We start from the raw sequence: 27,430 nt of genomic DNA, 5'->3' as shown, positions 1-27,430 counted from the left end.
CTCCAAAGAAACTCGAAGGGCCACATCAAAAGAAACCTGTGCCGTTTCAAAAAGACGAGGAGGACAAGTGCGCAAAGCAAAGTACAATTTCGAAACCCCAATACACGCACGAAGAAGCAACAACTCGCATTGGGGATCATCGAGCATAGCAATAGCATCCATTAGCACAATGGTCTTCGACACTCTCTGCGTAACAAGCTCACCACAGAAAGAGGAATCAGCACTGACAGGACCACCCAGCAACTTAACGCCATGGACAGGACGACCAATATTTGGAGGAAAGACATCCACGAGACGGCTACGAGGGTCCTTCGAGGGCCAGAAAACTTTCGTTTTCTCAACATTGACATGGAGTCCGAGACGAGGTCCCTCAGCCAAAATCAACTCCAAAACCTTTCCTACCACTAAGGTGTCACCAATAATAGTGACGTCATCCAAATACCAAGCCTGCAAACATAAATCAAAAGAATCCCTGATTTGGCACACTAACGGATGAAGAACTAAAGCAAAAAGCAAAGGGCCTAGAGGATCACCCTGCTGCACCCCCTGACATGACCATAAGGTATGCTCCTCGTAAAACAATCTGGCTAGAGTAGAGTAACAGAATTCAACCCATCGCGAGAGAGCTGGACAACGGAGACGAACTTCACGTAACAAAGCCAAACGGTCTACCAAATTAAATGCATTCTGGAAATCCACCAGCAACATGGAAAGACCAACTTCACTACCACGAGCCTCAACCAAACGATTAACAGCATGAAGAATTGCCTCACCACCCGTCGGCACCCCGACACCAAACTGAAGACCTCCTAGATAGCTACCCAAACGCGGACCAATCAAAGCAGCCCCAACCTTTGAAACCAGACGCCTCCAAACGGTACCCACCGCAATAGGCCGAATACCACCACAAGGCTTAACAAGAGGCGTAAGAGGAGCACTAGCAATATATTCTCCCAACGCAGCAAGACATTTCCCAGCGAGAAAAAGATTAACCACCTGCGTAATAGAGGCCACCAACTCATCTGAAATAGCAACTGCAGCACCACTCAAACAATCCATAAGGTGTTGAGCACGCAAGCCGTCTCTACCGCATGACGTACCTCGCGGAAAACCCCTAATCTGATCCAAAACAACAGCAGGAGTAGCAATAAGGTTATTATTATTATTATTATTATTATTATTATTATTATTATTATTATTATTATTATTATTATTATGACAATCACCATTTTAGTTATATCAAATTGATTTGACATTCACGTAAGTATTGTATCTTTTATGGGCATTAATTTTTTTTTTATAGAATCGTGATATAAATAAATACATATTCTAAAATAGCTATTTTGAAAATATACAATATAATTGAAATGAAATTGATAACATCTTGAATGAGGGTCAAAAGTGAGAGATAATTCATGCTGACAGAGATGGTTAGTTGTAGATCAGTATTATAATATTATTATTCAAAACATGCAAAAAGTGTATAGTTTAGGAAATATCTTTTATTTATTTTATTTACTTCTAAAAAAAGTATGCGGTTATTCAACCTACGCATGCACCTAGCACACTGCACATACGTCAACAAAAACCTATGCATAAAACCTTCTTGACGAGAAAGTATATTGGTTTACTCTCAACGGCTCAACTAAGTAGTTATATCAATTCCCTGTAAAAAAAAAAAAAAAAAAAGTAATAATATCAATTATTTTAAAACCTGGATTTCATAGGGTTTTTTTTTGGTTTTTTGGGTTGTTGTTTGAAAGAATCGCGTAGTAGGTTAAATACAGGGCCGGCTAAGGGCCTATGCAAACAGACCCTTAGCTCAGGGCCCCAAATTTCATTCAAGGGCCCATTTTAGTCTAAGGTGCACCCTTGTGCACTTTAGATAGGTGTAACAACACAACCTAAGAGCCCAATTACACACAGCCCAATTACACACAACCCAATTAAGAAAAGCCCTAAAACTAAAAAACATGAAAAATGCAATACACCCACCCACACCCAATACACTCACCCACACCCAGTAAATTGTAACGTCACTTCCAAACTCAAAACTCTTCTTCTATATGATTTTTTCTCTCCTCTTTTTCACTTTCTCTCTCCTCTATTTCATTTTATCCCACTAAAAAATTGCAAAAACATCAATGGACATTAGAGAAGAGATGCAAAATCAAAATGATCCTCCCTAAAAAAAAGACAATTTTATGTAAATTTCACTTAATTTTGTTTGAATTTATATGATTATCACTTAATTTTGTTTGAATTTATATGATTATCACTTAATTTTGTTTGAATATTGTTCGATACACTATTCTTTGAAATTTTTTATTGGAATTCATGTTCACATTTTGAAATGCATATGTTCATATTTTGAATTCTTATGTTCATATACTGAATCCTTTTTGTAAACTTTCTGAAATGCATACATTTACTTTCTAATCCATATGTTCGTATCTCTTATGTATATGTTCACCTTCTGAAATGCTTAATTATGTTCATACGCATTAAAAAATGAACCAATGCATATGTTCATATTTTGAATGCATATGTTCATATTTTGAATACTTATGATGCATATGTTTCATAATCATATTTATTTTTTATTTCTTCAATTTTTGTATGTTTATAATTAAATGCCTTATATTCATAATAATATTTTATATGTTCATAATGTAAATATTCATAGTAAATATTTATTGTTCATAAATATTCTCATTAAGTCTGTTTATGCATATGTTCTCTTTCTTAATAGCATATGTTCATATTTTTTACGCATATTTGAAGAACCTATGCATATGTTCATATTTTGCATGATTATGCTCATTGATAAAAAAAAAAAATTGCAGAAAATCAGATGAAACACATATGAAATTGATCAAAGCTAAAAAAAAACAATTCATATGAATTCAAAAAATCAGATAAACAACCAATTCCATATTGTAAGGAACAAATTCAATCGTTAAATCAAAACAAAACGAGAAAAATAGAAAAAAAAAAAAACCAGAGGAAAAAGGAATTAAAGAAGGAAGGAGAAAAAACAGAGTATAATTTGTGAATTCAAAGATTCATATAAACCTTAATCAATCGAAATTAAAGCACAGCATCGAAATTCACAAAAAATTTCATACTTAATAACTACTTTCATGTTCTAAGAAACAAATTCAATCAAAAAAGTGTTAAAAAAAAAAGGGAAAAAAAACTGAGGAGAGAGAAAATAAAAAACGAATGAGAAAAATAGAGGAGAAAAAAGCTAATGTTCACTTTCTAAAAAGCTAATGTTCATACTGTGCTGTTGTTACACCTATTTTTAGGTGCATGAGTGTGCACCTAAGAATATGTGGCTGAGCCCAGCTAGACCTGTTCAATGGGTTAGGGGCCCATTTAAAGCCCTGGTCCAGCCCTTTTATAAAAGGGTTTTGCCCATCCAACATTTAAATGGGGCGAGCTTTTATAGGGCTATTAAATAATGGGCTTGTAAAGGGTTGGGTCTAAGTTTAAAGGGGCTGAAATTGGGTTACACTTAAAAGGCTTTTTTATCCTAATTTTTCTATATGTTTCTAAAACTTTCTAACGTCATTTTAAAAATTCCCTATTTTCCCCAAATTATGAACCCTAAAAAAAAAAATCCCAAATTCTAAATCTTCTTGCTTGCCGCTCTCAATTGTGGATTCCGTCATATCACTTCAATTACCAAGGTATGTTGTTCGATTTCGCTCAATTCTGCTCGATCTGTTTGCTTGTTCATTTTGTTTGTTCGATTTCGCTTAATTATGCTCGATCACTGCAATTTATCACCTTCTGCTCAATTCTGCTCGATTTTCATTGTTAACTAGAAGATTAATGTAGTTTCCTATGCAATTTTCTCATTGAAATTGACTAATTTGATATATGATTGAGTCATAAACTTTACCGTTATAATATACAGATATGTGCACTTATGCAGTTCTTCCATTGATTTGTTTTCTTACTTTGAGTTTTGGGTTCTCTGTTTTTGTAATTTTGCTGCTGTTTTGTAATTTTAGTGATTATGGTATATTTAGTAAGTTGTCATATATTACTATATTAGTCAATTACCACAACTCCATAAGATATTCGTAGCCATATCAAGAAATATATTGTGAGGAGAGAGAAGAGATATCAAGGGTTAATGACTGTTATGATTTTATTTGCTATAAATACAAAATCAATCAAGTATATTATTTTTCATTCACATGATAAATACTTGGTATAATTCTATTGCTTTGTTGTTTGTAATCATAGTTTGTCAGCAGGTGATTATCAACATATAGCACAAATTGCTTCTTTAATCTATACATTATACTCATATTTCATAATTGTGATTAGCAGCTATATTGTTTTGTAATTATATATTTCTGTAATTTTAGTTTTCATGTTAATAATAATGGCAGTGGGTTAATAATTATTATTTACCTACTTTTGCAGTTTTTTTAACCATGGAAAGTGAAGCAACTACAATGTCAATGCCGATAGATGATGAGGTCGATGAATCTAATGCCGCCCATAAGCATAAGAGGAGTAGGAAATCTAAAGTTTGGCGAGAAATGACGGAAGTAAATATATAGGTTGTCTGAAAGTTATCTTGTTCATATCTACTGCTTGAGAACAATTTGTTGGCTAAGGCCCTTTAAAGGCCCTTTTATAAGGTCCCTTAAAGGCCCTTTATAATTCTCTTATATTGTGTCTACTTTATGGTTGTTTATACATTTTAAATAGGTCGGGCTTAATGGCCCATGGACAATATCGGCGCGTTTTGGATTAGACTTGGCCCGGTCCGACCCATTCCAGATAAAGCCCTGTCCGGCCCGGCCCGACCTGTTGAACAGGTATAAGCCAAGCCCTTAAGTAAAAAAAAAAAAAACTTTGACTCTTAATCTCACGAGAAGCAGCCATCTTCCTCCTTTAATTCATTCACTCATCACTCCCAATTTCTAGATTCTTCAACCCCGGTACTTCGAAAATTGCTCCCAATTTCCTTTACTTTCCTACAATTTTCAATATTTGTTTCCTTTTTTCCCCATTAATTTTTTGGTTTACTCCCAAATTTTCAATTTTCCAAAATAAACATTTTGCCTTATTCAATGGAGAAATTAATTTCAAATTTTGCACAATTAAATCCCTTAATGTTCACTTATCAAACGATTAAATTTTTTACACCCTATATAAATTTATTTTCCCCTACCTTCTTCAATAACCAGTGTTATCATACTCAAATTATTTTTGAGAATTTTATGAAATAAATATTCATAGTATTAAGTGGGTATAAGGCTCTTATAAGAAGAGCCAAGAGAATTGCTCATAGTCATAGCCATGGAATTGCTAAAGTGAGTAACGACAATCGAATCGAGTTGCAAGTTGTTTCAATTCTCTTTGCACTTTTAATTATTAGATTAATTGCATACTTTGTCTTTTTTTGGGTGAATTAATTGTATAATTTTTTTTATGCCTCCCAAAAGTAAGTACTCTATGAGAAAGAAAAAAAAAAATGAAAGAGTTAATCTCAAAGAGGAGTAATTTTGATTGTATTGGGAAATTAATCATACGAACTATTATTTACTGTACAATTTAAATAAAGTAGTTTGAGTTTTGGGTTTCATTAAAAAAATGTAAATTATTTCACCTATGATCTCTTAGAAAAAAAAAAAAAAAAAAATATTTACTAGGGCCCAATTTCTAAGTTTAGAACAGGGCCCTAAAATGATTGGGACGGCCTTGGTTAAATACAACATAATAACCAACATTGAAGGCATAATTGGCTTTTCCTTCTGGTGGCATGTACAGATGTACCCAAGTCAGTCTGACTAGAATATTTCTCAGCCCATTTAATTTTAAGATTGGGCTCCACCTCCTAAATTGCAGAGTTAGTCTAAACATTAAACCCAAACTACACTTAGTTGTAATTTTTAAAGCCATCAAAATGAAGTTTCTAACCAATTTCACTTTCTAATTCAATGTTTTTTTTTTTGCATTCATTCAAATTGATTAGCCAGAGTTGAAAATTTTGAGGATTAGAGGTAAATTTTGCATACAGTTTATAATTTTGAACAACTCTGAGTAAATTACTTTGCATACATGTATAGATTGAGATATCTGCTTAGACTACTTTTCTAACAATTATTTTAAACTCGTATTTACTCTGTGTGATCAAATCAACTTAATACACTGAAATATTATTTTCGCATTATCTGTAATTTTAATAATCAGAAATGAAAATTAGCTAGTTTTAAAGTGTTCTAATTAAAGAAAAATTATCTAGCACAATAATATCGTTTATTTGGTTCTTATAATATACGTAGTACTATAGTTCAAAAATAAAATATAAATATTCGTAGTACTATGATTGTCAATTTAAGTTTGATTTGGTTAGATAAAAAATAATGACTGCATACCAACAAGGCAACAACTAGATTAAAGCATTTGGAAATCATTAACAACTTGATTTAACTCATCAATTCAATTAGTTTAATTCATAAATCATAATAAAGTTCGGAATACTTTAGCATCAGTGTGAAATTGATGCACCAAACATAAATGAATTGAATATGTATGTAAGGAAGCGTTGATGTTGGGTGATTAATCATCATCTGTCAAGACTCACGAGACAGCAGATATAGAAAGCTGCGCAAAGGATTAATTCATGAATAAGCTCAATTATTCTTTTTGAGATTTTTGTGAAAAAGAATCTTTTAAGTGATCAACTTTATGTAAAAGGATCTTTTAAGTGAAAAGTTGTGAAAAAAGACCTTTTAAGTTGTATTATGTTTTTAGGGGTACTTGGGTGAGATTTTTTGGGTTGTCAACGTTGGAGCTCCGGTGTTAATTTTCAAGTGTTACTCACGTGGGTTAAAAATGTAAAAATAAATAAATTTCTCCTGAAAATTTGGGGTAGAGAAAGAAAGATAAAGGGGGAGTTCGAATATGAGGGAAATTTGGGGGGATTTTTTTTTTTTTTTTTTAAAAACTCACGTGATTAACACGTAAAAGTCAACGTTGGAGCTCCGGCGTTGACCATCTAGAAAACTCACCCATGCAAGTACCCCCCAAAAAAATACAACTTAAAAGATCTTTTTTTATAACTTTCCACTTAAAAGTCATTTTACAAAAAATCGACCACTTAAAAAGTCATTTGTCACAAATTTTTCAAAAGAATAATCGAGCTTATTCATGAATTTTTCGTGCCGAGCTTGGCAAGTTGGCATAACTAAGCTCGGCTCGTTAAGGTCTCGAGTCGAACTCTAACCCAAGCAGAGCCACCACAAATCGAGATTTGACCGAACTTTGACATCCCAATTCATGAACAAGCTCGTGATAAGGATTGAGTATGATCTCCTACTAATTAGCTCCTTGATTCTATCCATGATTATTGTTGTATATAATTTCTACATTATTCTCTCTTAATTTCCTCCCTATTCCTAGCCTTGTAATCTTTTGTTACCTTTCTTAGCTGTTAATCACTAGCATTGTAACAAAGGAACAGTATATATATTGGTCACATATGTCAATAAAGGCTTATTACCACCCCTACTCGTACCATGTACTATTAATACTAATGTGGATACAGCACTTTATTTTTTTTAAGTGTTATGAGAGCCACTAGAGAGTGATACTGTATTTAGATTTATTATGAAAATATTTAACAACGTTTTCACTTTGTTTCAGTATTTAGATTCAATAGTGAAGGATCCCAAGAATGGAAATTGGTGACTGAAAGTAGAAAAGTTGGGTATTGTCTTTGGATTTTGGCAAACCCACAACTAATTAGCGTATTATCAAAGTCAGCATCATACTTCTCTCACTTTCAGCTACTCGTGGGCCTCGTGGCCAACCTCTTTCTCCCATGTACCATGAGGAATATGCTGGGATTGCCTCTTTCGTCAAAACCCAAAATTATTTAGTTTTCAGGCCGTATCCATGCGTCAATGCGTGGTTAAATGTTTGGATGATCCTAAGAGTTATTCTGATTTAATTTGGAGTATTGCACATTTATCCTCATATGTAGGATGTTGTTAAAGGTGTGACTTATTTCTGGTCTTTATGTTTAGCACATGCCATGTAGATATGATATCATATGATACCATCTTCGTATGGATAATTATAATAATTAACATGACAGTTTCTAAGCGCATTGATTAGCAATATGATAGGGATGACTCTATATGCACCCAATTAATTAGAGATGTCATAATCTACTTTAGCAATATGACAGATATATTACACTTATGAATCATGATATGATTACGATATTCAATGTTATATAGTACAATTGTGAATAGCTATAGTTACACTCCCTATTAATGTAATTAAGTTGAATCGCACTAATAAATATTTTCATTCTATTATTCCTCCATAGTTCGGAAAACTCTTTAAAATAAAGTAACCCGAGAATTTATAATCGCTTGTGAACACTCCGGCGTTAAGGGAGTACTCCGTCCAAAATGTCCCCGGAGGAAAATGGTAGCCCCGTTTTCCCTTGTTTTCTTGAAGTGTACATTCATTAGCATGGGTAAATTAAGTTGGTTTTCTGCTGGAGTTTGTTACGGAGTATATCCTCTAAAGTAAGATAAGATGATTATCCAAAAAACAGTGGGGTAGCTAGAGAAAATGACAACTAAGATGGCCTACTTTTCCTAAAATAGATAACAGAATAAGTCACAAATGAAAAGATATGAAAAGATTTGTACGAGTAAAAATAGCGCATATCTATTTCTTAATTACGAGTCAGCAATAACATCAACTTGATACACTCTTGATTCTTTGAACCAGAAAAAAAGTGCAGGAAAATAGCGCATATATTTACTTTCTGAAAATCACAAGTGCACTTTAACAAACTTGTAACAAATCATAAGAAGAAAAAAAAATCAATAGGAGCTTTTTGAACACTTGATAAATCTTTGGCACTTGGGTAAAAATCTTTAAAACTCTTTCATTACTTCTATACTTGTACCATACTGTCTTAAGGTTTGCCTTGGTAGCCCCATGGATTGCTGCTCGCCCATTTCCATTGGTCTCTACACATATCGTTTATGTCGTATTTTGCCCTGCAACACGTTCATTCAGCACGATCAGCTTAATTACTTAGATGATAATGCTAAGTACACTATAATTCTGTTAGCATGATGAGACCTAGCATAATAAGGGCATATCAGAGTTTTTTTGAGAAACTTACTTCCAGCCTAGTTCTTTTGCTGCTTTCTCGGTTGAGGCATATACTTCAGTGGCATCTCCTGGTCTTCTAGGACACATTTTAATTGGGATTTTCTGAAATTAACATACAAATAGATTGTTGTAAGGCTTGCAGAAAATTGATGAATATTTGCAAGCTAGGGAGCAGATGAAAACTGAAACAGAATATTACCTTTCCTGAGGCCTTCTCAAATGCCTTAACCATTTCAAGCACAGAAGCACCATGACCTGTTCCCAAGTTAATGGCATCGCAACCTGAAGAATAGATCAAACACGATGTCAAGGTTTCAAGGCAACACTTAAGATTAAAATATATTTCATTATAAACTAGGCTTTATAAGTGATCTTGAAGGAACAGTGAAAAGTCACCTATATTCTTTGCAGTAAACAGCTTCCTTAAAGCAGCAACATGACCATCAGCTAAGTCCATCACATGGATGTAATCTCGAATCTGTGAGCAAAGAAGTCCGATTACAACTGATTGGCACATCTGAATCATATGGCTTAACATAGATCACAGTATTTGAAAACAGACATACCGCTGTACCATCCCTTGTAGGATAGTCAGTACCGTAGACATTGAGCTCAGGCAGTCGCCCAACAGCAACCTGCTGTATGTAAGGCATAAGGTTGTTCGGGATACCCTTAGGATCTTCACCAAGTCTCCCACTCTCATGAGCTCCAACAGGGTTGAAGTACCTCAACAAAATTATGCTCCATTCTTTGTCTGAGGTTGATATGTCCCGGGCAATTTCTTCAAGGAACAGCTACAAATTGCAATACAGTCAGCCTAATTCTAAAACATTAATATGTGAAAACACCACGAAATATTCGAGTTAGTACCTTGGTTCGGCCATAAGGATTCATAGCCTTCAATTCAAAATCTTCTACACATGGGATTTCCTTAGGCTGGCCATAAACTGTAGCTGATGATGAAAAAACCAACTACACATCCAAAATTTATAATGATCCAAATATCATTATTTGCATTAATGTAGAAAATCATAAGAGCACTCATATATCATAAGTACTACGTCGCGCTAAACGATCAGGCACGTCGAATCTACGAAGTATTCAGAATATGTATTTCAAGTTTCCAACCATTACTAAACTAACATAGTTCATTTAGAATAATCCAATTTTAAGAAGACTAATCACCTGTAATTATGTGATCTTATGCACAAAATTAAGTACTGTAATCAACATTACTGCATAGTAAAAATATACAGTGCAAAAACCCAATTGTATTTCTTCAATTTCACAATCAATATTAGCCATTTTATATTAAGTCGAACTTGGGAGTTTGAACATATAATTGAATCAATTAGACTAAAATGCTCACCTTCTTACAGTTGTATTTGGCCATAGTTTGGTATAAATTGATTGATCCAATCAAATTATTATCAAAATAGCGGAATGGATGTGCAACACTCTCACCCACAGCCTTTAATCCAGCAAAGTGAATTACAGCATCAAAACTACCATCAAATTGAAAACATACACAAAATTAATTTGCAGAAAAACAATATGAAATAATTCGCAAATCCCAAGATTCCCAACCAGAAAAAAAAAAAAGAGGGAAAAAAAAACATTGCTGAACCATGAAGCATAGAATCAGAAAAACCCAGAAAACAACCAAAAAAACAAATACAAGTATTAGAATAAGAAACATACTTGTTCTCAGAAAATAGCTTCTCAACATCATCCTTATTTCTGAGATCACCCTATAATATAAAATAAAACAAAGAAAAACCCAGAAAATATGAGTCATAATTTGCAGAAAATTGAACCCAAAATGATAAACCCAGAAAAATCAGAACCAATATTTGTAGAATTGAACCAAACATCAAAACCCCAGAAAAAATAAATGATAATTTACCAAATGAAATTCAAGGTTTTGGGTTAATTCAGGACCGGCTAATTCTCTGACCCGATTAACAGCTTCTTCAACAGAATTATCGAGATTATCAATAATAACAACCCGAAATCCTTGTTTAAGTAGTACAAGAACACAGTGTGTACCAATGAAACCTGCTCCTCCTGTAACTAGAATGTTTCTTCCTTCAGAACCCATTTTTTTCTGTGGGAAAATGTGAAAGCAGAGTATGAAAAACAGAGGAAATACAGAGAGAAAATAGGAGAGAGAAAGAGAAACAATTGTTTGAGGAAGAAAAAGAAGGAAGAGAATGTGAGAAACTCAAGGAATGCTGACGCTTTTTAAATGTGTGCGTAATGTATGACTAGATAAGAACAAGAGGGTGGATAATGGCATCAATTATAATTAGTTGTAGAGTTTGTTGTCATAAATTAAAGTTTAGTAAAGGAGTGTCGTTTTAAACATGAAATCGAATATCGTTTTTAATATGAGATCGAATATCGTTTATTCGTTAATATAGTTGTCTTTAATGACACTTTATGTATTTATATATGGCCGAACATGAACTTATATTTTCACAAAAATAAATGTATTTTTTATGTTCAATACGGAGTATAAAGGTTATCAAGCAAAAAAAGTCATTTTATCATGTGATTAAATATTCAAATACATTGTGAAAAAAAAAAAAAAAAATTCAAATACGGATATGAGTAATGTCTAATTGTTTATATAATTGCCTTTTATGATACTTTGTGACTTTGTGCACATATACAACCAAAAAAAATTAAATTAAGCTCACGTAACAAACCCTTTCCCAAAAAAAAAAAAAAAAAAAAAAAAAAAAATCACATAACAAATATTAAATAGAAGGTGGTGTAAAATGCTTGTTTTTAATTCCAATGTCTAATCTAATTAAAGGGAACATAAAATTAATTATTCCAAAAAAAATTACTCCCTCCGTTTCATAATGTTAGTCCCATATACTATTTTGGGCGTTTAAAAAAGATCTACCCATATTGAATATATTTCATTTATAATTTGATTTTTTTTTTAATTAATTGATTGTGTATTGATGACATGACTTTAAGTTAGGAAATTTTTACCTTAAATTATGCAACTATGAATTATACTTTCCTAATGAAAAATAAAAAAAAATTAAATAAGGTAAACTAATTATGAAATCTGTTGTACTTTAATGTTAGATTCCAAATATATTTGTTTTCTTATTTTATGTGACTGATTCCATATGGGACTAACATTATGAAACGGAGGGAGTATTAAAAAGCAAATGATCCGTAACCGTCACATTTAAAGTTGATAAAATGATAAATACAAGTATCTTTCAACAAAGATAAGCATCTCTACTGTATAAGAGCAACTCCAATGGTAAGCTAATTGTGAAATTAGCTTGCCATGCCACCTAGGATTGCAAAGCTAATCTACCTTGTAGCTAATTAATCCCACAATGGTTAAGCTAATTTTCAATAATTTTTTTTATTTATTTAATTTTTTTTAATTCCCACAATTTGCTAAGCTAATTAGCTTAGCTAAGCAAATAGCTTTGCCCAGCTAATTTGGTAATGCAATTCCAATGGTTAAGCTAATTATTTATTAGTTTCATAAATTGTAAGCTAGTCCTAATTTTACACTGTTGGAGTTGCTCTAAGTGTATAGGGACATAGGGTGTAACAACGTTGTGCTTGTATTATTGTTTTCATTGACCCATTCGACCTTGCTTAATATGGAAGTCGCTAATTAAAAAACATTAGGATAATAGTGATGACGTGATGTTGAATTGTTGATGTTAGATCCAACCTAAGATTGAAAGAAGCACGTTAATTACAAAGTATAATCTAAAGTTGAATTAATTAAAATTTCTACAAAATTTTAAATTAATTACTCGTACTAAATAAAACGGTATATTTAATTTCTATGTTTTGACACATAAAATTATTTTGAGTGCGTCTATACTTACTTTGAGTATCCAAGATTTGGCATAAACTGCTAACTATAGTGATCACTACGTTTCAATATACTTATTTTAAAAATTATTACTCTACTTATAATTTTTTAATAAAACTCATGAATTTGACAATGTGTTCATACATTGTAAATTTGTAATGCTATTCTGAAACTAAAGAGTCTATTTTCTTTAACTTCTTCTTAGAGTTCATAATGAAAGTCTAATTTTGGCTCTGTTCTGTTCACCTTATTTCAGAAAAATAAGTTCAGATAAAGGTTAATAAGTTAAGATAAGATAAATTTAGGAAAAATAAATTCAGATAAGTTGTGATAAGGGTTAATCAGGGCTAATAACTAAAATAAGTTTCTAATAAATTCATATTAGTTCAGATAAGATTAAATAAGTTCAATCTTTCTCAAAAAAAAAAAAGATTAAATAAGTTCAGATAAATTTGGATAATAAAAATCAGGTGAATAGATTGCACCCTTAGTTTGATCTTTTCCAACTTGTTACAAGAATATACTTTTATTTTAGAGGTATTATTATTAAAGAATGGACATGTATTGATGCATATCATCATGTACTTCGAGTATTATATTTCATATAAGTTCAAAATTTTTATCCATTTGATAATGATTGAAAGACTGAAAGTGATCCATCATTTTTTTCTTACGATAACTAATTATCTTTATTTTGTTTTCGAGTAGTGTGTATAAATGAGGCTATTTTTTTTTTTAAAAATCATTTTATCTGTTTTGCTCATTTGAATTGATAAAGCTAAAATTAAATAGACAAAATTAATCAAAGGGAAGAAAAACATATACATGATACACCTAACTCTAAGTATATCCGAAAACAACTAACAATATGTGAAAAATAACAAACCAACCAATCAAATTCATATAGTTCAATCACCATTTTTAGTGGGATCATTGTTGGATGGGATATCGTAGTTTTATTGGTTTAGAAATTGTTATGATATTGAATTGAGAAATCATATGCTTTTGCTTGGGAATTAATAAACCATGATGAAATTGTACAAAGAGACAATGAAGTTGGAGGAAGAAAAGATGGTTGTTACGTAAATGGTACTTTTTACCTTTCAATTCAAAGTTGAATTTGTTATGCTATAAATAAAATATAATCACATTAATTTTCCAGAGTATTTAAAAAAGCAACAACAAGTTGGCGGGATTTTCTGTTTTTCTGTTAAGTGGGAATATGAACAATTAAGATTATACCCCACATTTTTTTTATTGTTCCTCATTTGCTTAAGCTAAGTGCAAGTTGCAAAATTTATATTTGTATAATTGTATGAGTTGTTCTTTTTTGTTTAAGTTCCCCCGCACCTCGAGCACTTTGGTAGGTAGACACTCTTTTATATGGTGACGACTTTACCATTTGGCGCAAGAAACGTTGATAGATTCGACCCCTTGTCTTGAATAATACCTTATGAAAGGTTTATCTTTTTTGAAAGATAATTTTTTTAATATTTGGTGATGGAATAGGATATGCTTATGCTCATAAGACGTGGATAGTTGTTACAAATCAAAGATCATGATGATAAAAGAGTGTACGACTGTACGAGACATAGTTACTTGAAAATTATATTACACAACTTTAAATGTAAAAGTTGAATTAAAATTTAGATATCTTTGATATAGACTCTGGGTCTATTCACATCTACTTAATTTCAGTTGAGATCAGTTTAGTTCAATTCAGCTACTAATTTCCCTCTCTTATAAATATTCATTTCAGCTCAGTTCAGTAAATGTGAACAAACCCTTAATTATCTGAATTGACTTCTATATTAGAATTTTTAAATATTACATGATTTATTTCGATTTTGTATTTATGAAATTCAGAATTTGATATTCATGATAGGTAGATAATTTAATTTTAACACGCTCACCTTAACTACCTCATAAGATCATAACAAGTTATAATTCATTTTACCTTTCTAAAAAGAACACTAGAAACATGTCAAATTGTATAGTTCTTTACTTTTTGTTGAGCATGCACGCTTGTGAGTAGTGACTTTGTGAGAACAGTTTCTATACTCTCTATTGTTAAGCATGCATATATAATTCAATTCGTAGTCTCTTAATTAACCTTTCTTTTTGTACAAATTTTTTAAGCAAAGATGAATGTTTATTATATTTACATTGACTTGTTTAATTATTTTATTTCATATATTGGTCTTTCATCAATAGTTTGTTGAAGTGTTCCTATCTAAGACTTGAATTATATATAGTTGGTAAATTCATCTCTCATGCTTCTGCACGACTAGTGCACATGGTACGTACGGTGGTTGTGATGAGTGAGGTGTGGTGTTTCTATAAGAATCCATTATTATCAAAGTCTAATCGACAACATCTTATATTCAAGGTATGGTAAGATATGAAGATATAGTTTCATTTTTATAGGATTATTTCTTATATCTTAACATTCTTTGATTGCGTTTATATTATAATTATAACTTTATAAGTGTTGTGTTAGCCTTGTAGATGATAGTCCATGCATGATACATGTTTGATTGCATCGTACCTAACTAGCTAGTGTGAATTCAAGATAGTTTAATTTAAAAGTTTTGACATGCGTATTATATATTGTACATTTTATTTATTTGTTCTCTTAGTTGTTCGATTTAAGCTACTTTCAGTAATAGTTGAATTTGATTTTACCAAAATATAGGGGTGTAAACAAGCCAAAAATTTCAATAAATCAACTTGGATTCAATCTCAACTAATAAATACGAGTATATTATGTTCGTTTAATATTTTTATCAATATAATATGCTAGTTAGCTTAAATAAGTTATACTGTAACTCCATATGTTAAATTAATAAAGTTGAATATGAACATAGATATATTTGTTAACTTTAAAACCTTATTTGACAAACACTATAACTTATTCACAATTATGATTTAAATCATTTTTTTAAATTTAATATATAAAATGCTAGGCTGTACGGTTAGAATTTGATTTTTATTGTACATGTGAGATTTTCTAATGCCAAAAATGTAATGTTCATCCCTTTTTTTTTAAAAAAAAAACCTGTTTAATTATGAAAAAGCTCATCAAAGAAATCAACTCATTTAGTAAATGAGCCTTTCGCGAATACAATAGTCTTAAACGAACTGAACTTAAACAAATTATTTTAGCTTAATTCAAGCTCAAATTGGAATTTACTTAACTAGTACTTAATCCAATTTGCTTGTACTTGCAACACGTATGCTTATTCATTCAAATTAAACCTTGAGGTAGGGAAATTTTCATATCCAAACTAGATCAAATCGAATCAAAGAAAGAAATTTTGATGATTCAAGACCTGGAGATCAAAATAGACGTAACCGATATTAGGATAATTTTTTTTTCATATATATGTTGTCTTTTCCAACAATTTTTTAACCTTAAAACCGGATTAGTCGTATATAACTCCATTTGGCTTTTTCAAAACCCCTACCTTGACACAATATTAGAAAATGGTAAACTTTTCAAGCAACTAGAGGCATATTAGACTGCATCTACCAGATTGTAAAGATGGATCAAACAACACTTTCCCCTCAATATAGATTTTGGATTGGGCTGAACAGTGAACTCCTAAGTGCCCAAAGTAATGCATGTCTATCTTATTCTATCTAGTTCATCTTAATACTAGTATTTTGAAGCCGGACATCACATATTGATAGAGAATACACACAAAATATTATCGTCTAATAATCAATACCGTATAATTTTGTATAAATATAACTTTGTATTCTAATTAAGAAACTCATTTTTGTACAATTCAAAAAACATACAATAGTCATAGGAGTCATTATGAATTAATTACAAATACATTATTGAAGCTCAAAAGATCATAAATCAACTAACTTAATTCCCCACCACAAATCATCACAAGCATTTATATGAGGATAAAGATTGGTAAAGTTAGTAATCCTAGTCTTGCCCTTGCAATCATATTGTGGAGGAGTATGAAAACAAGGCTCCATAGAAATGCCTTGTTTACAAGGTGGATCCGAGTGCTTGTTCTTCCCTAAACTAACCATGATCCATGGTCTCAACCCCCCTAAACTTTGGGCAACATACCCAAAAGTGGACTGAGGACTAGTCACTAACACATCACACAAACTAAGCAGATATATTTCAGCCAATGCTTTCATGTTATGTATGTTGTCACCAAATTTTTGGTATTCTTCATGGCTTGGTTGATAAACTCCTATCACATCTCCATTCGTCGTTGGCCTTGTCCAATACATACTCCTCAACCTCTCAGCATACTCGGGATATAATGATGCTACTAGTACAGCTTTTGATTTCGAGGTTGTGTTTTGCCATGGAAATTCTAGAGATTTTTTTGTGTTATCCAATGAGGGTAGTATGTTATGGGATTGGGTGCATGATAAAATTTGTGACATTATATTCTGGAATGGAACGTGTTGATGATCAAAGACCCTTATTTGGAGGCCGATTTTCTCATCTGCTTTAGCTAAGTAGGCTTCATAAAATCTTGTGATTAGTCCCCAAGCCTCATTGGAAGGGCTAAAAAGATAGTGTCCTAATTGGTGAAACACTGCATCCTTCTCTAGGAACATTTTATTTAACTCTTGCTTAAAGGATGAACTCATGAATAATGAAGGCGCGAAATATTGGTCTGATATTATGATCAAAACAGGGATTTTCTGTAGGGAGACAAGAGTATCATTGCAATGAAAATGCCGGATGTTATGATCACCATGCCCATGTTGTATATCAAGGTGTACAAAAGACGGCGAAAGCCCACTTTCCCCTGAATTTGCCCTGTTTTTAAAGGTTGGTAGTTGACTCCAACGGTTTTTATGAGGGAATTTTTTGGGTAGAAGCCATGTTGAATTAGGAAATGGTTCACAAAAGAGGCCATCCATATCGGCCTCAAACTCAACAAGGAAAACTCGATTTTCAAGAAGGGAATATAGGAAAGCTGAAGCCATGCTAACCATTCTATTTCCTAATCCATTTGCAGGTGTCCAAACTAAGTACTTGCATGGTGTGGTCTCACTATCATGTATGTGCTGTGTTCTTGATAGCTTGCTTATAATTTTTCTGTAGGACAATGATTGCGGTCCACACCGTGTATGGAGTTCTTCATAGCTCCGTAATTTGGAAATCAAATAAGATGATGGTTTATAAGGCTTGTTTTTATGGTATGAAGAGTACTGGTACCTGCTTATGCATGATTCTTTAACAAATCCTGAAGCTATAAGCTCATCAACCAGTTTGTGCTGCTCGATAACAGGCTTGCTGCTAGGAATAGTAGTATTTGATGAACTGTTCTGCCCATCTGTGAATAAATCAGTGACAAAATTGTGAGCAATTCATATAATCACACAAATAACCAAAAATTTGCAATAATCATACTTTAACAAATTGAAATCAAGCACACAACTAGAAGGAACTATGAATATATTCTAGTGTAGAAAAGATCAAATCTGACATTCAGGCTGGTTTCGGGTCCAATTTTCTGGCCCGGTTAGTGGCCTAATCTTCAGTTATTTAGCCTTTAATCGGCCTGGCACAATGTATATGGCCGGACCGAAAAGATCAGCTTTGCACATTTGTAGTTAATCCAGACTAATGTGCTGTTATAAGACCATTACCTGCAGCCAATGGTGTAACATCCTGTGAAATTCCTCCCAGCAGCTTAGTTGAGCTCTCCTTCAAAGGTTTCTCAGTTGTATCAAATGGCTCAGAAAGAGGTTTCGAGTCTTTGAACAAGATCAGGAAAACAGGCAGACTTATGAGACAAACAATCAAGATTAAAGTGACTCTTGAATACTTCCATCCTTCAGTGACCCTCTCAGTAAATCGTTCAACGAGTTGCATAGTTTGAGAGATGTGCAGTGTTCTCATTTTTGTTAAAACCAAATAATGAGCCAAAACATCCTCAACAATCAAAATTACGCGATCAATCAATAATAAGTTAAGTACTAGAAATAATGATGTAAACCTGCTACTTTAAGTTACTAGAATTGGGTTAATATATATGCATAAGAGTCATAAAAGGGTGTTATCTGAAGCTGTCTTAGCTAAATTTAGTGTACTAATTCAGCAGCTCACATGCAAAATGGGTGCTTTAAGTAAACAAAAAGATGGGTTTTCTTGCACTTCAATTAACAGGCAGGAATTTTTTATTTTTTTTTTACTGGAATTTCAGTGAAATGACCTATAAATGGAGTAGTAGACTAGTAGTAGTAACATCAAGCTGCTGTTATTTTCTGGACAGTAAGAACAGTATACAGCTTAAAAGCTTGTTATTTGTATATTTATGAAAATCTTTAACTGACGCATCTTTCTATTTAAACTCTAAAATTCAGAAAGAACAAGTTTGGAAGTAAAAAAAAATACGGATTAGATCAATTTAATGTTTTATTAATCTAACTTCTAATTTTACTGAACAGTAATTGTTTAGATAACTAATTTGACGATTAACCTCTAACATATACGGAGTACTCCATAACAAGTAACATATAACCTAGCAAGTACCACAATTGCTTACAGCTACGAGTACGATTATAACATACAAGTATACAACAATTACTAGTACTGCTAGTTTTATGGAACAAAACCTTCAACCCCAAAAATTATAAAAGCATAAATAAATGTAATAACGATAATGATTACCCAAATGATTAAGACACAAACTCAATTCAAAAGGGTATTATTGAAGTTAAGGAGATGATTTATAAAAGCTACGTTTTCACCAAAAAGAGACGAAACTAAATGAACCAATTATATGGCTTAATTAAACGACAATTTTGCTTAACCTTACTTCTAGGCCTAACAAAAGTATACTCCACTAACCAACATACTACGTATGTATTTATTACATGAAGAATAATGTTTTACTCCGTAAAAAATACAGAGTACAACTTATCAAAAGTAATACAGTACATCCTGCCAGAAAAAAGGAAACAGATTAACAGAATAACTATCTATTGAGGTATTTGAAAGAATTAAAACAACATGATTCACGTCAACAATTTGCACGTCATGTTACTGTTACTCATGTACCTTGATAAACTACCCTCTGTCTCAACATAATTGTTGTACGAGTTTTAATTATAACAAAATCAACAATACACTTTGATAGTCCCTCCCTTTTTAAATATTTGCTTCACTTTCTTTTTCCGGCAGTTTTTAAATACCTTGTTTCATTTTCTTATTTGAAAAGCTTTTATAATATTAAATTCATTTATCTCATCTAGTGGACCCAACATAAATCATGTTTTATTAATTTCATATTCTCTCTCCTCCAATTCTTTTTCCTACATTTGTTTTTTTACAAATTTTAATTCTTTCACCTACCCCACTATCTTCATATTTTGTTAGGAATACTTTCTCCAATTTCTCCTAACACTCTGCAAATGGAGAAATAAAGCAAGTTGAAACGGAGGGAGTGGCATTTATAACAAAGCACAGGGAAAAAATTGTCTAGTGTGATGTTATTTTTGTCTTGATCACTTTTTAAAAATATTAATTTTTTTTGTTTATAATACTTCATATTACATAAATAAATATATCGATGAACAAAATTGTATTTTAGTAACCGTAACAAGTCATACTTGACAGGTTGGGACAGGAAGCAATGAATAGATCGACTATAATAAGCCATGTACATTCATGTGACAATAACATAACACTTTTTCTTAATGCTTTCTCTCAAAGATTTAATGAGAAAGTGTGTCCATAAAACAACAGATAACATCAATTACTCAATGAGTAAGTGATCTCGTTTTTTTATTTCTTCAAAGATTGTCTCACTGGTAAACTAAACAGGTTACAAAACAACTTATTGCCAAGATACTGGCGCAAAGCCGCCAAGCAATCAAGCATGGTTTCCAACTTCTTCCTTCAGTACAACCAATTTTATTAGAAGATATTATGTACAATTTTTATGAATGTTTTCCAAAATTTTGTTATCTAAGGAACTACCAATTCTAAAAAATTTACATTTCCCTTTATTGTAAAGGCCAAAGTTTAAAACATGCCTTTCTTTTCACCTATTTAGGTCGAGTCTTATCTCACTCCCACCCTTCTCGTCCAAGTTGTTGGACTGCCCAACAGCCACACAAAGAACAGCTTCAGAGTCTGCAAGTACACAGCTCATATTATTAGTATGTCGTAACAGCAAATGCAAGTTAAAGTAAAGCAAGACTTTCTGAAGAAGTGTCCTTAAGCAGGCAACAAAATAGATAAGCGTTAATTAGCAAGCCTATAGCAATGTCATTGTTGTATTTCCAAGAAATCATGTTATCAGCATCATTGAATCAGATAAGATTTAAACTGACACTACCGTGCAGGCAGACAAATACCACAAAACCAAAAAGACAGATTTTGAGCCTGTAAGTAGGGCAATCCCAAGATATAATTATCTATGGCTTATATAAAAGAAAATTTAGAATGTGTCCCTTTTCTGAAAGCTGTCATACACCTACACAATGTGATGCCGGGTTAGGGATATGGCCAGGAATGTTAACGACGAAAGAATAAAAAGAAGAAGAAACAACCTACAAGCTCATAGATCATACACATATCATAACCTATGAATATTGAATATCACTGCATAAGGCTTCAGAGGAACAAAAAACAAAAAATTGTATGATGCTATTAAGGAAACAGGTCAATTCAGAGGAGAGGGGCATCAACAGATTAGAAGTTACCAATAGGGTAATATCAAGATATTGACATTGTCTTCAAGCCAACAACTTCACCTGGAGTTGCAACAGAAGCGCCACATTTCACTGCACCAACATCTGCTTCCAAGTCGAATGAAAGTTCAAGGCATCTCTCAACAGGCTTATGAGCTGCTGAAGTTTCAGCCTTCCTGAAATCTTGCATCCCCATCCCTTTCTCGGCGGAATTTCTCAATTTACTTGAACTTTTCTTTCTTATTATAGAAGGCATGCTAAAGCTCATAGCAGAATTCCTCAATATAGATTCTGGACTGCCAGTACTTGTAGGGGTATATACATGACTAGGTGGTGTAGAAAGATATAATGGACTGTTAGTTTGAGCATCATTGTTCTCTACATAATTGACTCCATATAACTGGCCAGTCTCTGAAATTCTTAACCCAGGAGGCTCATAGCACAGATTTCCGTAACTTGTACCTTCAGAATATGTAGATATACCATTAATTCTGTTTTTCTTCTTGCCCTGAGCATCATCCCCACTGAAACTAGACATTCCTAAACTCAAGAAAGGCTTGTCTAAACTCCTGAACACCTGATCAACAGTTTTGCTACCACTTCTTGGCCTTTTGGGAGACTCCAGTGCTAACATAGTTAAGGGTGTAGCCTTATAGTTTGTTGAAGGAAAATTCAAGCGAGAACCTGCAGTAGCTGTACTAGATAGCTGAAGATCTGCACCAAGAGGAGCATCTTGTTCATCAAACAACATCCTGCTTGGTCGGTTTAGTCTAATTTCTGAACGGTAAGAATTTCCAGGAGTATTTCCAAGGGCTAATTCAGTAGAGCAAGTTTCAGTACCATAGATTGATGCTGTGCAGCTATCTTCATAAACATTTGCTGCAGCTTTGACTCTGCAGAGGTCTAACTTTCCCTCATAACAGTTTGCTTCGAATGTAGTCGTGTTTATGCTCTGGGTAAAACCATGAGGCGATCTTGCATCCAACTTCTTTTTTAAAGAGCTATTCCAGTGATTTTTTATGGCATTGTCCGTCCTGCATGTTTCCGACACAAGAAGTCAAAACATAATTATTGCTGAAAATTGACTGCACCTAAACAGTAAACAATCTGTATCATGTCAGCATTTAGTCATGGTAAGATTGCCAATTTAAATACAAATACCTTCCTGGAAGAAATCTTGCTATTTCTGCCCACTTGTTGCCATATCTCTGGTGATAGTAAGTAAGAAGTGATTCTTCCTCCTCTGTCCAGGCATCTTTCTTTATCGCAGGGTCAAGATGGTTGTGCCACCTACATGAGAACCAAAAATGAGGGGGAGGAAAAGAAAAACCAAAATTAAACAAAACAAACTTTTGCCTCCAATTAGTTGCCTTGTATTCTTATTTGCTTTTAGTGAGCAGAAATGCAGAAACAGAGAGAGAGAGATCATAATAGCTACATATATAATTTACATTCAACCAGAAAAAATGACAATCTTTTATTGCCTATCATAATAGAAATACAGAGATTTCCCTTTTCGATTTTCATCATTTTTAAATAAGTACTACTAGTATATGGTATATTTTAGAACCTTTGCCTCAACATTTAGCATTAGTAGTGGGATTACTAAGCAATGCCAGATGATCCCTCTTTTGACCATCCAAACCTTTTATCCCAAACAAGCAAATTATAATGCACAATCAATTTCCCATTATAAACATTTAGCTGTCTAACTGATAAAAGTAGAACAGAGAAAATCATTATAGGCAAAATGTGTCAGAAGGTAATGATCAGAAAAATATTTCACCATATCCTTTCACACAATATTCATACATTTTTGCATGTCAGGATCAGGGATATAATGCACTAGAGAAATATTTACCTCTCTCGACATTGCTTGCCTATCCGACCAGGCAACCTCTTTGCAATGACAGACCAGCTCTTGCAACCATGCATCTGAACCATCTCCATGATACAATCATCCTCCTAAAAGATGATAGATAAGTTAATCAAACACAATATTCATAGGCATCAGAAATATCAACAAACACAATATCGAGTCTCTAGAAGCCACTTCCAGTGAGAAAGAGTTTAAATTGTTAAATTCACCTCCTTTGTCCAGGGTCCTTTAACCAGTTCGGGATTAAGAACTTTTTGCCACCGATGTAGGCATTGCACATCTGTCCTTCCCGAAAAATGCTCAGCTGTAGGATATTCAAAGACATAGTCAATTAACAGCTTATAAGCAACTACAAGAACTTCACTAGATACAATTAAAGTACATATTGACCATGTAAAAAATTCAACTGACATAAATTCCTTGATCAAGCATTTAACCTTTTTATGTTAAACAGCTAAATTCAAACTGATTGCAATGCCATCAAGGTCTATCATATTTCAGCTGAACAAAAGTTTCTTACAGCAATTAACACTAAATCCTTCAACAATTCGGAGTACTAAAAAAACAAATGAAACTACTATGTATAAAGATTTGTACTCGCCTATTTTTTTCCAATTCTTCCCATTGTGTTTCTTTACAGCAGCCGTGAGAAGATTGTCCTGTTTTCAAGATCAGCAAGCCAATATGAGGCAAACACATTGATTTAATCTAGTCATACACTACACTACACTACACCACTACACATACACATCTGATTAAACACTAAACTAGTGTCACAATTTAAAGCATGATTATCAAAATATGGAGGTTCTAAGAGCTACCACTCACCTCTTCCTCTGTCCACCCACCCTTTGATGAGCGTCTTGTCGGACCACTTGTCCTTCTAATCAACACAAACAACATTAATGGATCAGCCTCTACCATAATTTGAATGCCTATTTCAACACTAAACTACTAAAGAACAAAAATACCTCCTCAAACAGACAAACTAAAGCATAAACATTGTTACATTGATAAATAGTTATGCATATAACCAAGTCACTCCAAAACTCAATCCTCACTCTCCCCATACACACACTGCGCCGCGAAGGTAATCACTCACATAAATGGCGTTTATGGAATACGAAAAATGGTTGGACGAGTAGATCGTCTAGAATATGAAAGTTTAAATTTTGAAATTAAGAAACATGCATACCCGTGCAATGGTGTAGATCTCGGGGTAGCATTTTCACAACTGCTACACGACATCGACGAATTCGAAGCAATCGCAACACCATCAGGAGAACCTAAATTCCACTCATCATCCTCATTCTTCACCTCAATCATCTTCATCATCCCAAAAATAATTATTACAACTACTAGTTCGTCTTATTGATCAAATCATACAAAAATCACAATGATAAGCATAAATCTGCACCAAAATTTGAAAGAATACAACGAAAACATACAGATTCCAAAAAATTCAGGTTCACTGAAATCATCATAGTCACAAACTCTGTTTCTTCAGTAGATATTAATCAAAAACTTCAGTCAAAAATCACTATTAAATCCAAAAATAAACAATCAACGTATAAATTGAATTTAATAACACAACCTCATCAATAATAAAACCGACACAAAATTCATCCGTTACCAGTTGACAAAATTACGAATATTTCCATAATCATATAAATTAATAATTCCACAATAAATTAATTTTGGAAAGAACTAACCTCAGATTTCTGAGAATTCGTAACCGCTAGCTAGAGAATCAAATTAGAGAAAAAAAGATTGAACTTTTTTTTGTTTTTTGGGAATTAGGGTTTAGTTTTTGGGTAGAATGAAGTAGCGGGAAAAAATATGAGAGAGAAAAAATAGGGAAGAGGAGAGAGAAGATGGAGTTTTAACGGGAAGTGTTGAATTGAGGAAGTTCAATTTGGGGTCTCTTTTAAATGCTTTGCCCTTTTTTTTTTTGGTACTCTCTCTAGTCTCTAATAACGAAAGCTTACGTTAGAAGTTACTACTCCACAGTCCACACCTTTTTACTACTCCGTAACGTATAGTCAAGGCCTCAAGGGCTAGGTGCTCATCCGCCTCTTTGTCAATAGTGAGTACAATGTACGAATATATATACGAGATGTTAAAAATGGACCTGACTCGAAAAATAGACCTTACTCGAAAACTAGTTATAGAAACATTAGAAAATTTTAATACTACATATGGAGTGTACTTTTCTTCCATTTTATTTCCAATTGTTTGGTTTTTAGCTTTTTCGTTTGTTAATGTTTAATTTCAATCATTACAATTTTTTTTTGAAAAAGGACGACGGGGATTATATTAAATTAAATCAAGATCCGCCAAAGTCTCAGGGAAAGGACCACAACAAACAAGTTCATCACAACCCCTAGAGTCCCATCTTGCCACCAAATGGGCTAAAGTATTCCCCGCCCTCTTAACATGAGAAAAAGAACATGAATTGAAAGACATAGAAATAGAGCAAATATCATCAAGAAGTAGATAGAAAGGAGAACATCCTGTGGAACGTCGTTTAATCCCCGAGATTACATTAGCTGCGTCACTCTCAACCTGAATCATCCTATGCCCCAACCTGGCAGCAATTCTCAACCCAAAACGCACGGCTTCAGCTTCAGCAACCTCCACTGACCAACCAACCGAGCCCCTTCTCACAGCAGCAGCCACCAACGCCCCCTTCTCATCCCTTAGGACCGTTCCCAAGCTTGTCTCCGCCCCCACTTGAGCATCACAATTAACCTTAATAACACCACACGGAGGGAGCTGCCACGAAACAGCACAAACATTCGGCATCTGGGTAGTAGTTGGGTGAACTTTGGAGGTGTAACTATTGTGGTCCACCACCCAACTTGTCATGCCAGAAGCTACATCAATGGGATCAAACGGCTCGCCATTAAACACCCTTTTATTTCTGCAGCACCATGAAGCCCAAATAAGAGAGGAAACAGTAATGAATTCCTCCTTAGATACCTTTTCGTGCAGCCATAGAAGTCTCGCAGCAAAGGACATTGCAGGAGCTTGGTTAATAATCCCGACGAAATTGCTAGCTGCCCAAATTGCTTTGGCATCGAAGCAATCGAAAGTCGCATGGATAATGGACTCCTCCCCAATCCCACAAATAGTGCATAATTTATCAGGGAGCAAATGACGATAATAGAGCCTTTCTCGCACCGCTAAAAATCCTTTACACGCTCTCCACAAGAAGTGACAAAGCTTGGGTGGCGCCTTCATTCGCCAAATCACCTTCCATGCCTCATCCCACGTAGTGTCATGGCTAGACTCAATTATGCTCTTACTCAACCAGTACCCCGATCTTACACTATAGACCCCATTTTTGCTCGGCCACCAATACATTACATCAATGGGGCAGCGGTACGACAACGGAATAGATAAGACTAACGACCTCTCATTCTCAACAAAGGTAGAATTAACCATATCAACATCCCAAGAATTAGTGTTATGATCAATCAAATCACACACTCTAAGGTTTAAGTCACTATCAACCGAAGGAGTAGGAACCAAATAAGAAGTTTCACCAGGCAACCAAGCTTCGTCCCATACCCCAATCGATACACCATTACCCACTCTCCATTTTAGCCCCTCAAGGAGAAGAGCACGGGCTCCCCACATACTTCTCCAGGCAAAGCTAGGATCATACCCAATGCTCGCAGCCAACACATCACAATTTTTATAATATTTTGGCTTAAGAACAGAATGCAACAAAGAATTCGAATTATGATGTAGGCGCCATACCTGCTTGGCTAGGAGCGCTTGGTTGAAACACTTAAGATCCCGAAAACCAAGACCAC

The 27,430-nt window shown here is 33.5% G+C and overlaps 3 protein-coding genes across 3 annotated transcripts; all 3 read right to left on the bottom strand.

The window, feature by feature from the left end:
• Positions 1–8,789: 8,789 nt before the first annotated feature.
• LOC145582342 (bifunctional UDP-glucose 4-epimerase and UDP-xylose 4-epimerase 1-like) lies at positions 8,790–11,386 on the bottom strand. Its single transcript, XM_081639348.1, has 9 exons — positions 11,081–11,386; positions 10,876–10,925; positions 10,544–10,679; positions 10,045–10,146; positions 9,741–9,968; positions 9,571–9,652; positions 9,374–9,456; positions 9,185–9,276; positions 8,790–9,056 (listed from the first exon to the last, which is right to left on the bottom strand). The coding sequence occupies exons 1-9, from the start codon at positions 11,273–11,275 to the stop codon at positions 8,972–8,974; spliced, it is 1,053 nt and encodes a 350-aa protein (XP_081495474.1). The 5' UTR covers positions 11,276–11,386; the 3' UTR covers positions 8,790–8,971.
• A 5,514-nt stretch (positions 11,387–16,900) lies between these two features.
• LOC145582332 (galactoside 2-alpha-L-fucosyltransferase-like) lies at positions 16,901–18,932 on the bottom strand. Its single transcript, XM_081639340.1, has 2 exons — positions 18,680–18,932; positions 16,901–18,363 (listed from the first exon to the last, which is right to left on the bottom strand). Exons 1-2 carry the CDS (start codon positions 18,930–18,932, stop codon positions 16,901–16,903), a joined length of 1,716 nt encoding a protein of 571 aa, XP_081495466.1.
• Positions 18,933–20,854: 1,922 nt separating this feature from the next.
• Positions 20,855–25,490, bottom strand: LOC145582323 (uncharacterized). Its single transcript, XM_081639331.1, has 9 exons — positions 25,322–25,490; positions 24,805–24,935; positions 24,438–24,492; positions 24,211–24,268; positions 23,819–23,913; positions 23,592–23,695; positions 22,892–23,020; positions 21,743–22,764; positions 20,855–21,170 (listed from the first exon to the last, which is right to left on the bottom strand). Exons 2-8 carry the CDS (start codon positions 24,933–24,935, stop codon positions 21,756–21,758), a joined length of 1,581 nt encoding a protein of 526 aa, XP_081495457.1. The 5' UTR covers positions 25,322–25,490; the 3' UTR covers positions 20,855–21,170; positions 21,743–21,755.
• Positions 25,491–27,430: the final 1,940 nt, after the last annotated feature.

This window comes from Chenopodium album, chromosome 2 (genome assembly GCF_948465745.1).
Source record: "Chenopodium album chromosome 2, dcCheAlbu1.1, whole genome shotgun sequence".
NCBI classification, from domain to species: domain Eukaryota; kingdom Viridiplantae; phylum Streptophyta; class Magnoliopsida; order Caryophyllales; family Amaranthaceae; genus Chenopodium; species Chenopodium album.
Note: the sequence above shows the minus strand (reverse complement) of the source record. Positions and strands in the feature narration are given on the sequence as shown.